A 20,897-nucleotide genomic window follows, 5' to 3' on the forward strand; every position below is an offset into this window, starting at 1 on the left:
GGGCGGGTTCGAAAATGCATGAGTAACAATGGCGGCGCCGTCGTGCGGCACATACCTGCTGCCCCGATCCCAGTTCTCGCCGTTCCGTCCGAGAAGCGTCCGCCGTGGTCACGGCCGTTGCGGCCAACGCCCGCTGAGCGGCACGCCTCATCTCGCACAGCTCGGACATCTCGAGGAAGCCGAGCTGGCCAAGCCGTTGAAAACCGGGACGCCTTGGAGGGCAGGCGACGCGCTTGGCGCCGCTGGCACACTCGGGATCCGAATGGCAGGAGCTGCTCGTGGTGCTGCTGCAGGAAGAGCTCATCTCGGCGCCGGCCGCCGCTGCGTTCCCGCCTCTGGCTGCGGCAGGTACGGGCATCGCTGGCGTCCTGTGGTCGCTGTAACCGAGTGAGAACAAGAATGAGCTGCTGCTGCTGCTGATGCTGCTGAAGCCTCGGCTGCTGCTGTCCGGTGTCCGTTCGATCGGGGTGCGAGCGCCGTTGCTGCTGCGGTGGCGCGTGCCACGTTCGGAATGCCGCGCGCTGCACCCGCTCTCCTGCGACGCGACCAGCTTCTTTTTCCTTCTTTAGTGAAAGTTTTTCGGCGATGCACGCGGCGGCGAAATTGCGTTCACACGGGATAATCGAACCCGCGAAGGTGAATGCTGTACTTGTCGGTCTTATCAGGCTCCTAAAGTTCCTTCCCGGCTGATCTGGACTCCAAATCGTGACAGCAGCAGTTGACTACATTGTGGACAGTGGCAGCACCAAGGGGAGGCGATGGGTGGCGGCGACCAGCCCTACAATCTGTCTGGAGCTTCGGTTCTTTGTTCCCCCCGAGGCAATTTTATTCACCAACAAGTGCCCTAAACTTATTAATTCGTGCATTCGATGGTGGCTGAAAAGTGAATTGAGCTGAACTGTCATCGATCTTCACGTGAAGTAATGCTATCATTTTAATCAGCCATATATGTTCAAGCCTTCACCTGCCACGGTTGGCAGGTGACAGCTATAGGGGTTTCCGAGGATAGGTGGCCTTAGACTAACTCATCGATGGCGTCCGCGCAATTATTTCCACTAGGTCATCAATGATGTCCGCACAATTATCAGCGATAGCAAGAATGCCGTCCGCAACTTCGCGTGCGGCACCAAGTGCACATCGCATTCTTGAAGGTGCCCCAGCACCATAATTGAATAACACCTTCATCTGGAGTCCAGCTGACTATGGACTTCCAGGCAATCTAGCAGCCCACACCACAGCCCGAGAATTCGCCTACTGGGTGAGAGATGGCGTATTTATCCCGGGACAGCCCCCAAACTGACCAAAAAGTTACAGCACACTGACTGTCGCAGACACTCTATCCACCCGCGCACAAGACGCTGACCAAAACTGAAGCAACACGTGGCGACGGCTACAGACGAATACCTACCCACATCCGCTTCTACTCTCCAGAATACACCTAGATAGATACACACCATGATACAACACGCAGGCTTATTTTATACCGGCAACCTCTACAACAACGGCTACTTGCGGTAAATAAAGACGCTATTCACTTTGCATGTGTTGTTATGAGAGTAAACTCATTCTTCGATAACTTTTTCATTGAAATTACACAAAAAAAATAGCACTAGCTGCGTTTACATTGAAACTCTATGATGAGTGGATGTAGGAAATTTATTTTCGAAATGAATGCATGTTGATGCCAGAAAGGTATAAAATTGTTTCATTGGGTAAAATATGATAAATTGACTTTAATGTCATTTCTCCTGACCTCTGAGAAATGATGTCGATGCGAGTGTTTCTTACATTCACGAGTTCAACTTCGTATTCGAAACTTTCGCTGTTGTATTCAAATGACATCAACTGTGACACCAAACACCCTCAGTCAGCACTCTCGAAGGAGCAAGTAACAAGGTCATGAAGAGCGCATTACGACACAGCACAAACACACGCTATACCGATATACTCAACTGAATGAAACCCCGCTCTCGTGTTTATATACCGGCTACATAGTTCTTAATAAGCTCACTTTTATAAGAAAATTTTAGCGCCATGTACGCAACCTGTGGTTTTGCACAAACCAAGACATTGAACTGCGAAGTTCTGTTGCTTGCAATGCATTTTTTACAGCGCAGAGAGTAAAAAAAAAAGTATATCTGAGTCCTTGAAGCTCATTCATGAAAAAGGCTTCCGCTTGTCTGAAACATTTTTTTCCGCGTTGCAAAGGTTTTAAATTGCAAATATGTTTCCGATATAGTGTATGCTGGAACACTGTGCTACCTTTACCATTAACGATCAGCTTTGTCTTCTGCGTTCCGTGTGAAATAAGGTCACAAAATTATTGGTGAGCGGGACAGAAATGCAATTCAGATGGCTTGTAGGCAAATAGCGTCCTTCAAAAGATTTAACTTACTTATAGGCAATTATCCTCTAGTTGACTCACATTAGCAAATAACGTTTCGACTTTTTAACAATCGAACTCAGTAAACCTATGTCCTATAGACACAGCTCGGACGATGTGCACCACGTGTGTTCGAAAATGAGACTTCCTAAAGCCCCGTTTCTGTAGTGCCATCTACCGGAAGGGACGCAATACGTGTACAACCTGGCTACTGCTGAGAACCTTCGTCCAACCTCTTATCATTGTATTGCATCTTTTAAACAAGAGATCATGCGACGATCAGCTCGGAAACACCGAGAAAAGCGGATAACCGAGTTTATCACCGATAGAACTTCTACTGAGCTCACATAGATGTCGCTACGTTCCCAAAGCAGAGTGCGGACCACTTGTTTTGACAAGATTTAAATCTCTCTGCAACAAGGGAATGAAGCGAAAAGCAGTTTGTGTAGACCTTCTCTGGAGTCGTTAAGGTAATGAGAAAAATGCTGTCACACAAGGAGGAGAGATATCAATGACTCAGGGCTTCAGCAAGCGTGCACGGCAATATGTTGACTAATCTTGTACCTCTGAGCACATTCATCTGTAGCGGCCACCATGTTACTGGTTGTAAGCAAGGGAAATTTTTTGTCGCCGAATTAGTACGTCCTATATATAGGCCGCTGAGTAAAGATGGGCTGCCAGCAGGCCTTATCATAACGGTTTCCACCTCGATTGCGCATGGGAGCGCAGCCGCGGCTTTTGGTCGAGAGTAAAAATATCGAATTCCATGTTTTGCGACATACAATGAAAATCAAAGGCGTTTGAAACGATCACCTTTGGTTTGGAAGTAGCTCACGTTGTCTTGCACAATAATATTTTGCTTTTATGTTATGCGTGTGGTTACCACCAATATTGAGACATTGAAATGGGCCGAATTAAATCACCCCTACAGCCCAGTAGTACAGAGGGGACGAAGGAGACGAGGAACGCGCGCAGCTCAACGCACTAGAGCGCGCACACACGTATGCCTGAGTATGCACTTAGTTGCTCTGGTCACACTCACTGCAGCTGTCAAAAGAAAACAAAAAAGCCACTTCATGCAATGACTAACTATCTGCTCCTGGCTTATGGAACTCCTTCACTCCATTAGGTGACTAATTTTCGGTGATGCTGATATCGGTAGCGTGCCTATCAGAACGTATGTACTATGCGCCCATGTACAGCTATACCACAGCACCGAACGAGGAAGAAATGGCTCGCACAGCCCCTGATGAAAGGCACTGTTTGTGGTACCCACAGCAGCTCTCTAGTGATGTCATCTGGCCTCAGTTTACTACCATGAAGAAGGTCGATAAGTTTCTATTCGTTCGTTGTAGACATTGCTGGGAAACGAGCCCAGTAGATAAAGATCCGGAAGTAATTCCTGAACGAAACACTCCAAGACTTTCGGTGCCATTTCGCCAAGGCCTCACCTGTGTTCACCAGGCAGAAGGAGAAGAATAAATTTTATTCGGAAACGCGCCTCGATAGGAAGAGTGTGGGACGCTCCGCACTTCTTTCAAGCAGTGCGGGGGGGCCCCGCGCCGATAGCGGCCGCACAGACTCGTTCTATAAAGGAGAGCTCGTAATCCAGGACCCTGCCGTGCAATGCGACCTCCCGCTTCTCCAAAGCGTGACTCTGGTGTGAAGGCACTGACGGGTTACGTTGGTAGGCCCACGTGGAATGCAGTAATGTGGCCCTATCCCCGCAATGTGGACATCTGTCCTCATAAACGGAGGAGTGAATTTTGCTGAGCATTGACAGGTACGGAAAGGTGCCTGTCTGAAGACAGCGTGTCGGCTCCTCTTTGTTGAGCTTAAGCCAGGCCCCTTATATGTTCCAGCACTACGCTGTACCGTTGGGTACAGGCTACAGAAGCCACGCTCCAGTCGCCGCTCGGTAAGTTTCCTGGAGTGATGGCGTAAGCCGCGTGGTTCGAAAAGACCCCCACGTGTCCTGGTGTCCATATATATGTTTGATTCCGATTCTAGCGCCCCCACGTTGTGTCGCTTAGCATAATCAGTTGAAAAGGAAGGTAGCGTAACGTTGCTGTTGGCGCGTTCAGTCTGATTTTCGGTACTTTAACGCATCATCGGCAACATGCTGATCATCAACAACGCTAGCAGTCTGGTCAAGTTCACTGCTTGAAAAGAGCCCTCTCTTATCTATCTACAATTAACACTGACCTTCGCTGGCAGTAACAACGCAGCCCTGAAAAGTTTCCAATTTCCCTGTACTTTGTACAATCTATTCTGGTCAAAAGCAGCGCTAGAAGTAGGGCGTCTTGATTGTTCCTCGTAGCACAATGATATTGTCTAAGCTCTGAAGAAGGGTTGAAAAATTTGACCGCTTTATTTAGCTAACAACCACTTCCGACTGGGAAAGTTTTTTCATGACCAAGTTTCCATCCATCATGCCAACTGAACAAAATTCGGTCAGCATTCAGCGCCTGGTTCCTAATGTGCGTGTTTTGGGGTTGGTTTGTTTGGTCGGTTCATATGCGGGCACTGGAGCGAAAGCGGCGAAGCGCTTCAGACTATGGACGATCGTACGATCGTAATAGCCGCCATTTTGGTAAGCCTCTTGATAGATGGCCGCTTTCATGCAGAACAATTGCACGACATTGAGTGAGCGCTAATATGGCGGCTTCGATCTCCTCCGATTACGTGATTCCAACCTATACCTTCCAAGCCTTTATTAGCAGGAATCTCAAACTTAGACCTCATGTCAGAGGCGTATTCAAGATTATAGCGCTCTTACACAGTAAAAAAACGATAATAATTAAATGAAGTGTACTTGAAAAGTAAATCTTAACACATGCTTCTTTTTTTCTTCTGTGAAAGCATCCTGCCAAAGAAAAAAGCAGTAGGGTTCTAACGTACCTAAACCGAGTAGACGTGCAAAAGCATGGGTTTAGCGTAGTTGGCTCATGGTTTTGCTTTTCTGGGTCGTCGGCATGTCTGGCGACGATATCTGTATCTGACTCAGGTTAAGCCCTCATCGAGGTTAAACTGGTCTGATCTCTTCGCGCTGCAGATGGAAGGTGATGAAGACAACGATGTGCAATGCACAGCGCGAGAGGGTGTTGCATTAACACGAGGCGTGATCGGCTGCGGCGGTAGCATAGCGCCCTAGCGAAGCTGAACTGTTAACGACGCCGCAGTTTCGTAACCCCGTGGTGGCAATTTTAATTTGATTTCTGCACGAGCTGTTCTTATGCTGTTTTGCCAAGGTCACCTTCAAGGTCAATCTTCCACACAAACTCGTTGAGACAGTTAGACCTTATCAAGTAGTGATTTCGCACTAAAAGAAACCAAGTGTCCTCGTTAAATACTTTTTGGCAACCATGAGGGAGCAGTGATGGCGCCGCAGCCAAAACTCACAAGTACTACCGAACAGTAGCAAGCACTGTAGCGCAGCCGCCTCTCCACGCTTAACCGTCAGTTTTAATGCGTTATCATTGCTACTGCTGTCTTCTGCGGTAGTCGCAATTCGAGACCGAGCAGCGGAATATGAAGAGTAAGATGGAGGAATGTGGCAAAGAAATTGGCCAATCAGAATCGGTGGAAGGAGCCACGTAGAGAGGAAAAGGCGCTGAAGTCAGAGAAGTGGAGAGGGGTGGGAGCACGCACACACTATACGTCCGCAGCAGCGCCCTCTCCTTCAATTCTCCATCGCACTTTGAAGCAGTCCGACCTAAAGTGAGAGTACTTCTCCAGTTTCTGAAGAGGCGTGCTGAACTTCAGCGGCTTAGAAGGGAACGGCAGTGGCTTGCCATTATCAGGCCATTCCGCTCAACAGGGATGTCACTGCGGAGGCTAAGTGCGGGAACCAACAAGCGCAGAGTGAAGGTGACAAACACCGTCGTCCAGCAGTTGAAGCTGACCAGAGGAGACGCAAATGTCCGGCGGACTCCAATGCTGACGCACAGACCGCCTCATGCATCGTATCAGTCTGCGTTTTTTTTTTCTAACGCATGGTAATCAAGCTTTGTATTCCACTTCGTGTAGTCCCATTGCTAGTTTGAACGGCTACGCCTGACTCACAGCTACCGTCCCACTGAATCTGAGAGGACTGGGAGCAAGAAGGGGGCTATACAAGCTTAATCGCCTCCTTTTGGACAACGATGTATAGATATAGCAGCTATTCAAGTGTCTGAGAAACAGATTCAAGAACATACCGGCCGCATGGTGTCTTCATGCCATCGATATTTTTTTTTCAAGTTCATTGCATAGCTCACGTAATTCCCCTTAAAGGGCAAATACCCCACTTTTTGGAAATTCCGCGATATTCAAGGAATCAAATCAGTGTAGGCTGTAGGTAAAACCTAAAATATTTTTGTAGCGATAGCTACACTGCGCTACCTCTTCGACCCTTCGGCGTGGCACCACTTGAGCTCCGTGGCGGCGGCGTTGGTCACGTGGGTTGATCACGTGGGTTGGTCACCTGCTGCTGCCGGCGGCGCGGAGCGCAACAGCTACAGCAGCTGTGCGCATACGCCGTGTCAAGTTGGGCGAAGATGAAGGAACGCCCACCGAAACGGAGCGGCGAAAGGCTGGCTTCGCAATTCGACTCACCGAGTTCCATGCACTCTGCCAGATGTAGCTATCGCCTCACTCGAGGTTCAACCAGAGCTAAACCACGTCCATTTTTTTTTTTTGCGCTAGCGTATTGAAAGGTGACATGATCGAAGATTAAGTTTCAGGCTTCTCTGCAGAGCACTGTAGGAGGGCGCAGAAGCTCGATGTGACGTCACGCACGGTAAGATTTCAAATTTCCATTGCCGTCAAAAACACCCTGTGCCGTGAGACGTTGGATGCTGTCAAACAACGCTCGGCGGGCTTTGGCTTTGATGACTAATTTTCTAGCTCCTTCAAAGCAAGCGTTTATGCGTTATAAAATGTACCGCTACAGTGGGTGACGTCATCATGCGCCCCGCGCTGTGCTGTACGTGCAATGTGCGCAGCGATGAAGCGTGAAGGCCATCGCGATTTCAATCGGTGTTTATGTCCACATTTTAAATGCAAGTAGTAAAGGAGGTCGCATGCTTTACCTGGAATTTTCACACGTTCGACACCTTTAAGCTAGTAGGATTCTAAAAACTTCCTTACGCTCTAAATATTTTCACGCATAGACTCCTGCCACGGACTGGTTTTAAGCGTGTAACGCGCTCCTCGGCGGCATGAATTTCGCTTTGAGCACCACGTGACTCAAAATAAGCGTTGTTTTCGTCCGTACAAGCGTGACGCGTGTTCAAGAAACCCCCACTCGCTTTCTTTTACGCGTGATGAAAGATTCCATGCGTGAAGACCGGAAAACTCACGCTAAGAAAAAAACCCGTGCGGCCGATCTCCGTTCTCCTCATCACCCATATATATATATATATATATATATATATATATTAGTACATAGCCTCAACGGAGGCAGGCGACGAGCCGTTGTTCGCTTCTTATTCGCTGTTGTGGCTTCCTTTCATTTATTGTTTTTTTCATGCGGAGGCATTGAAGGTGGCGCTCGTTTCAGTGATTTTGGCGGGAAAACGCGGTTTGACCGTCAGAGCCGTTGGAGCCATCGGCCATAGCAGTCTCTTTTGTGCATCGTGTCTGCCTGCGTTTCAAGCGTGTGCTGTGTGGCGTGCTCGTCTGATGGTGAAGACTGGCGGAAAAGAAACAATTTTATGTTGACATCGGTTGACCTGCTTGGTGTGCCGCGCAATAGGTGCAAGAACACCGAGTACGACTGTCCACAGATCACGTGCAACAATGGCGCCGCTCCCGGCGAATTGTGGGAACTGATCGGCCATTTTTAAATATCTAGGTAAGCAAATAATTTTTAATGTCGTCACTCAATATATGTTTTCGAAATATTGTCCGCGCAACGATGTTTTCAAGACAAAGTGTAAGAGATCTTATTTAACTCCGAACTTCGCCTTAGGGCCAGGTCAAGTCATTAGCTGCCATTTGACTCGAGTCGTACGGTCGATCGGGAGAGATGACAAGAAGAAAGGAGAGTTGCTATTACTGCCGTTGCTGTGAGTCGTCTCGTTCGCCATCCGGTTTCGCCTGTCTCGGCGTCTTGCGCTCGTTAGCGTTTGCTCTTTGGCGCCAAAGTTTCACGGCCTCGTTGCGGTTCGCGTCGACGGCCTTTTTCGAGAGGTATGACTCGTGTCAGAATCTACATCGACCGTAATCATCAAAGTACTAGGAAGACTCTTCACGAAATTCACTTCACTTCACTTCACTTTAATACCTTAAAAACCCTCGTTAGAGGGTATTACATAAGGGGTGGGGCACACAGAAATGAAAAACAGAAAGACTAAACAGATAAGTTGAAAGTTATACAAATATAAGATTATCACTAAGCAAGTACACGCGTGATTTCTTCGATGAACAATGATTGGCATGTGAATACTACGGAATACTACGGAAAGTTGCGCCAGCTCACGAAAGAGCGTTCGTTTCTAAAGATATTCAGCACATCTAGCGGAGTGCAGATGATCACACCAGCCGTTTATCATCCCGTAAAAAACGGACAGCGTGAACACTATGCGCACAGCTGAAGAGAACACTTCAACAAGGTACTAGAGGCCAGGTGGAACGTCGAATCGATCAATTCTGTTTCAGCATCATATATACGATGACGGAGCATAGTTCCACGTGTGCAACACGCGTGAAAGCGATGTTTTGGAGAGAGTTACCTTGTTCACTATAGACCTTCTGAATCCAGAGACAGAGACTTCGGGAGAGAGAGAAGCCCTGCTAGGTAATCCAATGTGTTCTGGGAAGGGGGAAAGAGAGTTGGTAGGCCAATTTACCTCAAGGCCAGTCTTTGAGGCCCCCAACCCACAACCATTGCAAGATACTTGACACGACCTAACAAACATCCCAAAGTCTTGCTCATGTGTACCCATCGCAGTATTTTCGCCCTAAAAGGTGTTTTGAGGCATGAGGAGGCAGCTCTGCAGCATGTAGTAATACTGGTAATACTAAAGCGTTCCTGCACATCTGAAAACAAGTGAACAATGATAAGCTGGTTAATTCGTTTCCTTGAAATTTGTAAATTTCTGTTACAGTTACACACCCGATTGTAATTAAATTTGGTGCCGGCCGTTAGTAATAGCCAGTCAGTTTTGTCGAAAACGCGATTACCCGTTTCGCGCCAGAACACGCGCGCTTTCGAAAAGCCCGCGAGCAAAGACACGCCCCTCAGCGCATGGCGAAAGTGCGATGTGACTTTCTGTGCCGAATGCGCCACCTGCACTGTGGTGCTCTTCACTCCTCCGGCCTACGCGCGAGATGGGTGGTCAGCTGCGCCGCAAAGTGCCGTATCTGAGGGCCAATGCTTTGTGCGCGGGAGATTTGCGAGAGAATGTTTGGGCGCTAGCTGCCAAAGTTTGTTCGGCCACAGCGCAGAGGGAAAGTTTTCGAAATTGTAAAAACTAGCTGCTAATAGGTAAAAAGGAGTAAATGATCCTACCAATTAACATTACTCACCTCTTTTCTGTTGTCTGCAAAATCTAGTATTATTGTGCCACGGAAGCAAAGGCAATTCTTTAAAATTAAAAAAATTTCCCTGAAACACCGGGTACATATTCTAACCTTCACTCCCCGCACTTATTGTGCACCCCGCAATGAACACTCATCACACAATGTAGGGTGTCACTAATTTACTGAATCAGCCGTTATTCTTGCTTATAAACGAAAACATCCAAAGCAAAAAAAGAAATAAACCAAATTATGCGAGACGGGACGTGCGAAGCGAGCCTATTCTGAACGTAATGCTGACGATTCGGAATATCGCGCTGGAAGGTCGCCGTGAACTCCGACAACGTCATGACTGGCTCGTTGCAGCATCGACACGCGTCTCCGTCCTCCGCGTATAGTCCCCGCTGGAACAGAGCACCTAACAGGAGGCCACGCAGAAAAATCTGTCCCGAGAGAGGCTCGACTCCTTGGAAGACGTGCCACTCGGGTAGCGCGGGATGCCTAGCCAGTAGCCATGTGAGGCGTCCAGAAGAGCCTTGGCATCCGCATGGGGCGGGGACCACTCCGACGGCGAATCGACAGGACTTTCGTCACTACGGAACATTGGTGGTGGTTTTCGGCGGCGGCTGAGCTTGTGGTACAGGGGGCCTGAAGACGCTTCTGAGGATTTCGCCCGCGATGAAGCGTCCGGCGCGTTGGTGGCTGAATTGGGAGGTAAAGCGTGAAAACAAAGTAGTCGTGAGAGACCCTCAGTGGGCTATGGACGCTCCAGCGATGCCTCAGCACGGAGCCTGGCTTGAGGACATTTGTCAGGTCTTGGTGCTGTAGCTGCCATCGCACGCTCATCAGGTTCAGCCAGTAGATGAAAAAGCCAGCTCTCGGTGTCTGTTGAGGTAGCACGCTGGCTAATAAGCTCCACATGGTGTAGTCGCCTTGAGCCTGGACATCGAGCACGGACTTACTGTGACCTGTCAACACTTCAGTGAGGTTGCCTCCTATATCCGCAGTCTGAGTCTGGAGTCCTCGGTTCGTGGGAAACAGCCGAAGCCACCCGACGCCAACGCTGTTTTCGAACGGCACAACGCAACGCCGTGACTGTATTGACGTAGGGAGGCCCATCAGTTCTAGTGTAACGTCCGCTATTCGCTGGTTGGCCGTCCAGCCTAACACGTGAGCTGCGTGAAGGCCCAGCGTTAGCGCTTCCCACATTGCGGACTTGGGAACGAAAACAGCTGCCCGGAGAAGGCCAGGGTTTTCAACCCATACGATGTCTATGGATGACAACCGCCATGACCAAATTAAGTACTTATTGAGCAGCCGCAGGCGTCCGGCGCAGATTCTGGGAGTCGTTGTTTCGGTCAGGTTTCGTACAGACATCCGCAGAATTCTTTGTTCACGCTCCGCTATTGCGTACCACAGCACTGCAAGTGTCAACCGGTTCATCGCCTCGATGGTAGCGACGAGTTTGCCGGCTTGCGATTCAGGCACGTTGAAAAGGCGCTGCATGCTGCGGACGTACTGCTGGTACCTCACCGACTGTGCTGATCCCCTTGTCTGGCCTGCGAATGTACGCATGGAAGCGGCACTGTGTCCAATTTTGAGCACCGGGTCTCCAGTGACTTTGCGAGAGCGTCTCAGGTCAAAGGTCACTTGGAGCCACAAGTGCAGATTCCAATTTCCTGAGAGGTCCAGTTGAATCTCGAGCAGTCCCACCGTGATGTCAGAGGCCACGGGAGATGGTGCTCGGCCATGAACATTTTCAGCCTGTGCAGGCTGCCCTCCGAAGGCTGGATGCATGACCTGGGCGACTCGGCTACACTTCTGACGACACTCGACGCCACTGACTGCACGGGAACCGGCTTGATGATGTCACGGGGAGCCCACTCGATGGTGTTGAGAGCGCGGCCGTACATCATGTCTTCAGCGGCGTCGAGAATGGAAAACTATCGGTACTCTTGCTTCCAGCCGTCGCGGACAAAGCGGTAAAAATTATTCGAGGGGTCTTGGGAGCGATTCAGAGAAGATTCTGCGGCACCCGTGTACATCTTGCAGGCCGTACTGTAGCATCCGGAGGAGAATGGCAGGCTAGCGTGGTCGGTGTAGTCAGCTCGGGAGGCGGCGTGGAACAGGTGACGGTAGCGGATGCGAATCCACTCCGCCGACACCGAGTAGAGGAACAAGGCGACGCCGCAGAAGATGGCGGCTGAGAGAGCACCGTTGAACCGCGGATTGACGAGCCAGCATACCAGGAGAACAGTCACGCTGGCCACCTGCGCACGTGAAGAGGAAAACGAAGACGCCATGATTCATTGTCCCGTCGAGGCTCGGACAGTTCGGATCCAGGGGGCGCTAACAACTTCCCTGCTTGCGCAAGAGCATTTATGTGATACTCTATACAGGGCAGGCAGGTGCCTGTATTAAACGAGCTAGGAATTTCTTGTACGTGCATTTCTCCTTAGTACATTATGTATACGCAGCACAAAAAAGTCGACATCCCCTTGAGCTAAGCCAAAAAAGCGGGCTATAGGTGGCCGCTAAAGCTTGGAGGCATACGAGGTATATGTCAGTGTATGTATGTATGTATGTATGTATGTATGTATGTATGTATGTATGTATGTATGTATGTATGTATGTATGTATGTATGTATGTATTTATGTACGTATGTATGTATGTATGTATGTAAGTATGTATGTATGTATGTATGTATGTATGTATGTATGTATGTATGTATGTATGTATGTATGTATGTATGTATGTATGTATGTATGTATGTATGCATGCATGCATGCATGCATGCATGTATGTATGTATGTATGTATGTATGTATGTATGTATGTATGTGTGTATGTATGTACGTATGTACGTATGTATGTATGTATGTATGTATGTATGTATGTATGTATGTATGTATGTATGTATGTATGTATGTATGTATGTATGTATGTGCGTATGTATGTATGTGTGTATATGTGTGTGTGTATGTATGTAATTGGTTCTGATTTCCTTGGCGAGGGGAGGAAATGACGCAGTATCTGTCTCACATATCGTTGGACACCTGAACCGCGCTGTAAGGGAAGGAATAAAGGAGGGAGTGAAAGAAGAAAGGAAGAAAGAGGTGCCGTAGTGGAGGGCTCCGGAATAATTACGACCACCTGAGGATCTTTAACGTGCACTGACATCGCACAGCACACGGGCGCCTTAGCGTTTTGCCTCCATAAAAACGCTATGCATTCATACCCGGTGTATGTCAGTGCATCAGAAAAGCAGGACAGAGCGAGGTACGCTTATACATCCATGGGATGAAATGAATCCTTCGCTCTTTCTCTGTGCTTTTGTTCCTAATTCCGTACCGAGTTTCTCTGACACGTGACATGTCCGTGTGTGTTCTAGCGCTACCTCTTAGTTAAAAATACTTAGTTCTCCTCGAAAGCCTGATTTCGAACGTGATCTTTACACTTTGCCTTTGAGATTCTCGGCTCGCCAATACAACGTTTCGCTGACTAATGAAGAGTGCATCGCAGCATAGGCCTAATGGTCTGAACATCTGCCATTCATGCGGGAGGTGCGGGGTTCGATCCCCAGTGCCGCCGGGTGCCCACCGGTGATACAATGGGTACAATTAAGCTTTGCCCTGGTCTCGTGCTCGTCTTCTTTAGGGTGAATTGCTTGGGAAAAGGATCTTTGACCCCACTTTAAGTAGACGAAAATTCTTGTGCCATGGCGCTCTTTGGCCTCAAATGTCCTTGCGCCATAAAAAAGCCAACTAATGAAAATTGCAGCCATCTCCACGCTTTATTTAGTAACACATTCGTTTACCAATTTCAAGCGTATAAACTTTCAGTTTTCCATTAATTCTCACTTTCTGTGGCACTCTTGAGCGTGTCCAGAAATCAATGAACTTTCAGACCCCACGGAGTTAGGTGAAAGCAAATTAGATATGAGCAGTCTTCGTGAAGTGCGCGTCATTTATTCAGAGCAACGAATTTTCTCGTGAAGTCCAGCCTAGACATATATCGAATCCTGGTATTTCTAATTATTGGCTATACATCGAACACAGATTATAACCTTTAAAATCCGATGTAAAAGTATAGGAAAATCACGCCGTATATCGAACTACAATTTCGCCGGTCGTTTTGATATTCAAACTACGCGCCGCGCAACTTCTCCTAACGGCGCTCTTTGATCACACTTCGGGCGCCGAGAGGGGGAGCTGCGCGACCTTTGGCTCCTGTTGGCATCTCTGGCGCTGTGAAACCGTGTGAAGAGGTGAAAGCGGGGTGCTCGAAGTTGGCCTTCGTTCTCCTGCACTCATTTTCCACGCCACATAGATGTCATGCGGTGAAGTCAATTTAACTACCTAATCACTGGTGGGGCGCGGCCCTCGCCTGGCGTACATGCTTCGCTTGCCTCGCTGCCGAGCGCGTTGTGGAAGGAAACTGCACTTTAATGAGTTTAATGAACGATATTTCTATTTATAGTGAACAGGTTAACAGGATCGGACATCTTGAGATAGATGGTATCTAGTTCGAAAGGCTGCGGCGTCGATGAGAAGCAGGTTAGGCGGGTGGCACGGCGCTGCAAGAAACGTGTCACTAGCGTCAGTGCAATGCATTATTGCTGCTAGGTTTCTGATAACTGCTTATCTGTGGCCAGCCGCATATATCAAATTATTCCTGTATCTGACTATTTAATTCGCGATCCTCTCCAGATTCGATGCAGCAACTATACTGCAGCAACGAACGGTGAAAATTGTAATCAAATGGTGGAATATGTAAATTCGTGCTCGATGTCATCTGCATGCTTGCAGTGTGCCAGAATTCTAGCAAGGTTGCAGTCCTTCAGTGGGCGTGAGATGGTTGCCGTAAAAAAAATCAAAAATAGAAAGTGAAGCTGGCTATACGGACGGGTGGCTGATTTATCTTCTCGAATTTTCTTGGAGTCAATCGCGATTTCAATGATTACATGTTATTGTTGCGAAAAGAGCAATAAAAGAAGCTTTGACGCCAGGTGTCTGCCATAGATTCCGCGCGGTGTGCAAGAATTCTGGGAAACACGCTAGATGGAAGGAGAACTACATTTGTGAAAAAAAAAAAAATTTCCCCACGTGTGCTGGATTTAGTTGTAAAATAGCAGTCTTGATGCTTCTAGCTTACCCTAGCCAAGTAATAATAATAAATCCACCTCGAGGACTGTTCTCCTGCTAGGGGCGTAAAAAAATTAGCTGCAGTTTAACTACAAGAAATTGGAAAATTTGTTTTTTGGGGAAAGGAAATGGAGCAGTATCTGTCTCACATATCGGCGGTCACCTGAACCGCACCGTAAGGGAAGGAATAAAGAAGAGAGAGAAAGAAGGAAAAAAGAGGTGCCTTTGTGGAGGGCTCCGGAATAACTTCGACCATCTGGGGACCTTTAACTTGCACATACATCGCACAGCACACGGGCGATATGCGTTTCGCCTCCATCGAAACGCTGCCGCCGCGGTCGCGTTCGAAGCCGGGAACTCCGGATAGCTACTGCTGAACCTGGTTAGAGCCAAAGCTGTGGTGCATCGGGCACGTAAACGCGGCTTAGCGTCTAAATTTGAGTGCGTCACACACACTGGACAGGCAGCGCGCCCAACATGCCAAATTAAATGCCAACGTGCCAAGTTAAATTAATGGTTCATAGCGGGAGGTTGGTCAACCAATCAACGCTGTGGCCTATTCTACCACCCTCTACCGACGAAACGTAAGGTCAAAGGTCAAGTGGTGCGACACCATGGTGGACCACATACTATGGTAAGGACTAGCCACACAACCTCTGGTTCACTCGGAGGTCAACCGGCAACGCACGGCGGAATCGGCTTTACCTAAAGTAGTGAAAATTTTGCGTCAAATTGGTTTTTCGTATTGCTGCGCTTTAGCACCCCCACCGCTGTGGCTGAGTGGTTAGGGCACTCGGCTACTGATCAGGAGTTCCCGGGTTCGAACGCGACCGCGGCGCCCGCGTCTTGATGGAGGCCAAACGCTAAGGCGCCCGTGTGCTGCGCGGTGTCAGTTACGTTAAAGATCCCCAGATGGCCGATATTATTTCGGAGCCCTCCACTACGGCAACTATTTCTTCCTTTCTTCTTTCACTCCCTCCTTTATATACCTTTCTTTGCGGCGCGGTTCAAATGTGCGCCGAGATGTGATACAGATACTGCGCAATTTCCTTTCCCCAAAAACTATTTTTGAATATTTCACTTTAGCGCAGTTCGCGCAAATACAACATACAGTCTACAGTTTGTGCGTGCTAAACAATAAGGCCTGCCCTATTATTCATGAACAGAACGAGACAGACAGAGCTGAAGGAGTTCTGCCTATAGGCGTGCACAGGCGTCGGTAGGAGGGGGAAGGGCAAAAGTTAATGGTAGCGCCCATTCATGTCTTCTGAGCTGCAACAAGAAATGCGGTAAAAAATGAGCACCCCCTTCCTCATGTCTAATAAGCAGGCCTCAGCCCCCCCCCCCCCACCTCCCCCCCCCCCCCAACTCCGCTTTCAGTCTGCACACGCCAATGCTACCGCCACCCACAGACGTGCAGAACTACACAGACCCAGCTTTTGGAAGGACATTGTTGCACTCAGTCGATCGAGAATACCTCTAGCAAGACAAAATACCAAGATCCGGAACTTCCACTAGGTTCCCTCAAGACTTACCACTATTAGCGATAATTTATATAGTGCATGCTAACTGTGCAGCGTGCTCGCGACGCTTCGGATCCGTGCACGGTGGAAAATTTCCTTCATCCATGGATCCGTGAACGTCACAACTCAGAGGCTATTGCTTCATAATAATAATAATAATTGGTTTTGGGGGGAAAGGAAATGGCGCAGTATCTGTCTCATATATCATTGGACACCTGAACCGCGCCGTAAGGGAAGGGTAAGGGAGGGAGTGAAAGAAGAAAGGAAGAGAGAGGAGCCGTAGTGGAGGGCTCCGGAATAACTTCGACCACCTGGGGATCTTTAACGTGCACTGACATCGCACAGCACACGGGCGCCTCAGCGTTTTTCCTCCATAATAACGCAGCCGCCGCGGTCGGGTTCGAACCCGGGAACTCCGGATCAGTACTCGAGTGCCCTAACCACTGAGCCACCGCGGCGGAGCTTGCTTCATATGGAAAATTTGTTTTTTGGGGGAAAGGAAATGGCGCAGTATCTGTCTCGCATATCGGCGGAAACTCATGAACCGCGCAGTAAGGGAAAGGACAAAGGAGGGAGCGAAATAAGAAAGGAAGTAAGAGGTGCCGTAGTGGAGGGCACTGGAATAATTTCGACCACCTGCAGGGGATCTTTAACGTGCACTGACATTCCATAGCACACGGGCGCATTTGGATTTCGCCTCCATCGAAACGCTGCCGCTGCGGTCGGGTTCGAACATGCATGAGAAACAATGGCGGCGCCGTCGTGCGACACATACCTGCGGCCCCGATCCCGGTTCTCGCCGATCCGTCCGAGAAGCGTCCGCCGTGGTCCCGGCCGTTGCGGCCAACGCCCGCTGAGCGGCACGCCTCATCTCGCGCAGCTCGGAGATCTCGAGGAAGCCGAGCTGGCCAAGCCGTTGAAAACCGGGACGCCTTGGAGGGCAGGCGACGCCCTTGGCGCCGCTGGCACGCCCGGGATCCGAATGGGAGGAGCTGCTCGTGGTGTTGCTGCAGGAAGAGCTCATCTCGGCGTCGGCCACCGCTGGGTTCTCGCGTCTGACTGCGCCGTCAGCAGGTGCGGGCATCACTGGTGTCCTGTGGTCGCTGTAACCGAGTGAGAACAAGAATGAGCTGCTGCTGCTGCTGATGCTGCTGAAGCCTCGGCTGCTGCTGTCCGGTGTCCGTTCGATCGGGGTGCGAGCGCCGTTGCAGTTGCGGTAGCGCGTGCCACGTTCGGAATGCCGCGCGCTGCACCCGCTCTCCTGCGAATCGACCAGCTTCTTTTTCTTTCTTCAGTGAATGTTTTTCGGCGATGCACGTGGCGGCGAAATTGCGGGCACACGGGATAATCGAACCAGCGAAGGTGAATGCGGTGCTTGTCGTTCTTATCAGGCTCCTAAAATTCGTTCCCGACTGATCTGGACTCCAAATCCTTACAGCCGCACTTGACTACATTGTGCACAGTGATGGTACCAAGGGAAAGCGATGGGTGGCGGCCACCAGCCCTACAATCTGTCTGGAGCTTCGGTTCTTTGTTCCTGCTGAGGCGATTTTATACGCCAGCAAGTGCCTCAAACTTATTCGTGCATTCAATTGTGGCTGGTAAGCGATTTGAGCTGAACTGTCATCGATGTTCATGTCAAGCAATGCTATCATTTTAATCGACCGTATATGTTGAAGCCTTCACCTGCCACGGTTGGCAGGTGACAGCTGGAGGGATTTGCGAGGATAGGTGACCTTCGACTAACTCATCGATGGCGTCCCGCAATTATTTCCACTAGGTCATCAATGATGTCCGCACAATTATCAGCGATAGTAAGAAAGCCGTCCGCAACTTCGACTTCGGCCCGAAGTGCACATCGCATTCTTGAAGGTGCCCCAGCACCACAATTGAATAACACCTTTATGTAGAGTCCAGCTAACAATGGACTTCCAGGCAATCTAGCTGCCCTCACCACAGCCCTAGAATTCGCCTACTGGGGCGAGAGATGGCGTATTGATCCCGGGACAGCCCCCAAACTTAACTAAAAATTACAGCATACCGGCTGTTGGAAACCCTTTATCCACTCGCGCACAAGTCGCTGACCAATACTCAAGCAACACGTGACGACGGCTACAGACAAATACTTACCCACATCCGCTTAAACTCTCCAGAACACACCATAATACAGCACGCAGGCTTATTTTATACCGGCAGCCTCTACAACAACGGCTATTTGCGGTAAAAAAAGACGCTATTCACTTTGCACGAGTTGTTATGAGAGTAAACCCATTATTGGATAACTTTTTTTTGAATTTGCATAAAAATACCACTACCTGCGTTTGCATTGAAACTTTATGTTGAGTGGCGGCAGTAGGAAATTTATAATCGAAATGAATGCATGTTGATACCAGAAAGGTATAAAATTGTTTCATTGGATAAAATATGATAAATTGACTTTCATGTCATTTCTCCTGACCTCTGAGAAATGATGTCGACGCGAGCGTTTCTTACATTCACGAGTTCAACTTCGTATTCGAAACTTTCGCTGTTGTATTCAAACGACATCAACTGTGACACCAAACACCCTCAGTCAGCGCTCTCGAAGGAGCAAGTAACAAGGTCATGAAGAGCGCATTACGACACAGCACAAACACACGCTACACCGATATACTCAACTAAATGAAACCCCGCTCTCATGTTTATATGCCGGCTACGTAGTTCTTGATAAGGTCACTTTTCCAAGAAAATTTTATCGCCATGTACGCAACCTGTGGGTCGCAAAAATCAAGACGTTGAACTGCAAAGTTCTGTTGCTTGGAATGCATTTTTACAGCGCGGAGAGTATAAAAAAAAGTATATCTGAGTCCTTGAAGCTCATCCATGAAAAAAGACTTCCGCTTGTCTGAAACATTTTTTTCCGCGTCGCAGAGGTGTTAAATTTCAAGTCTCTTTCCGATATAGTGTATGCTGAAACACTGTGCTACATTTACCATTAACGATCAGCATTGTCTTCTGCGTTCCGTGTGAAATAAGCTCAAAGCAAATTTTGGTGAGCGGGACTGAAAGGCAATTCAGATGGCTTGTAGGCAAATTGCGTCCTGTAAAAGATTTAACTTACTTATAGGCAATTATCCTCTAGTTGACTCACATTAGCAAATAACGTTTCGACATTTTAACAATCGAACTCAGTAAAACTATGTCCTATAGACACAGCTCAGACGATGTGCACCACGAGTGTTCGAAATTTAGACTTCCTAAAGCCCCGTTTTTGTAGCGCCGTGTACCGGGAGAGACGCAATACGTGTACAACCTGGCTACAGCTGAGATCCTTCGTCCAACCTCTCATCATTGTGTTGTCTCTTTTAAACAAGGCAGCATGCGCCGATCAGCTCGGAAACGCCGAGAAAAGCTGATAACCGAGTTCATCCCCTATAGAACTTCTACTGAGCTCACATAGATGTCGCTACATTCCCATAGCAGAGTGCGGAACACTTGTTTTGACGAGATTTAAATCTCTCTGCAACAAGGGAATGAAGCCAAAAAGCAGTTTGTGTAGACCCTCTCTGGAGTCGTTAAAGTGGCGAGAAAAATGCTGTCACACAAGGAGGAGAGATATCAAGGACTCAAAGTTTCAGCAAGCGTGCACGGCAATATGTTGACTATTCTTGTACCTCTGAGGACATTCATCTGTAGCGGCCACCATGTTACTTGTTGTGAGCAAGGGAAATTTTTTGTTGCCGAATTAGTACGTCCTATTTATTGGCTGCTGAGTAAAGGTGGGCTGTCTGCAGGCCTTACCACAACGGTTTGCACCTCGATTGTGCATGGGAGCGCAGCTGCGGCTTTTGGTCGAATGTACAAATATTGAATTCCATGTTTTGCGACATACAATGAAAATCGAAGGCTTTTGAAACGATCACCTTTGGTTTGGAAGTAGCTCACCTTGTCTTGCACAATATTATTTTGCTTTTACGTTATGCGTGTGGTTGCCACCAATATTGAGGCATTGCAATGGGCAGAATTAAATCACCCCAGCAGCCCTGCAGTACAGAGGGGACGAAGGAGTCGAGGAAAGCGCACAGCTCAACGCACTAGAGCGCGCGCACACGTATGCCAGAGTGTGCACTTAAATGCTCATGTCACACTCACTGCAGCTGTCCCAAGAAAACAAAAAAGCCGCTTCAAGCAATGACTAACTTTCTTCTCCTGGCTTATGGAATTCTTTCACTCCATTAGGTGGTTAATTTCCTGTGATGTTGATATCGGTAGCGTGCCTACCCGAACGTACGTACTGTGCGCCCATGTACAGCTATACTACATCACCGAACGAGGAAGAAATGGCCCGCACAGCGCCTGATGAAA

At 48.7% G+C, this 20,897-nt stretch overlaps 1 protein-coding gene across 1 annotated transcript; it reads right to left on the reverse strand.

Moving 5' to 3' along the window:
* Positions 1-11,290: 11,290 nt before the first annotated feature.
* On the reverse strand, positions 11,291-17,583 carry LOC144127532 (uncharacterized). Its single transcript, XM_077660524.1, has 2 exons — positions 17,329-17,583; positions 11,291-12,156 (listed from the first exon to the last, which is right to left on the reverse strand). The coding sequence occupies exons 1-2, from the start codon at positions 17,575-17,577 to the stop codon at positions 11,830-11,832; spliced, it is 576 nt and encodes a 191-aa protein (XP_077516650.1). The 5' UTR covers positions 17,578-17,583; the 3' UTR covers positions 11,291-11,829.
* Between the last annotated feature and the right edge of the window lie 3,314 nt (positions 17,584-20,897).

The sequence above is a fragment of the Amblyomma americanum genome, chromosome 4 (assembly GCF_052857255.1).
Source record: "Amblyomma americanum isolate KBUSLIRL-KWMA chromosome 4, ASM5285725v1, whole genome shotgun sequence".
Lineage (NCBI taxonomy): Eukaryota > Metazoa > Arthropoda > Arachnida > Ixodida > Ixodidae > Amblyomma > Amblyomma americanum.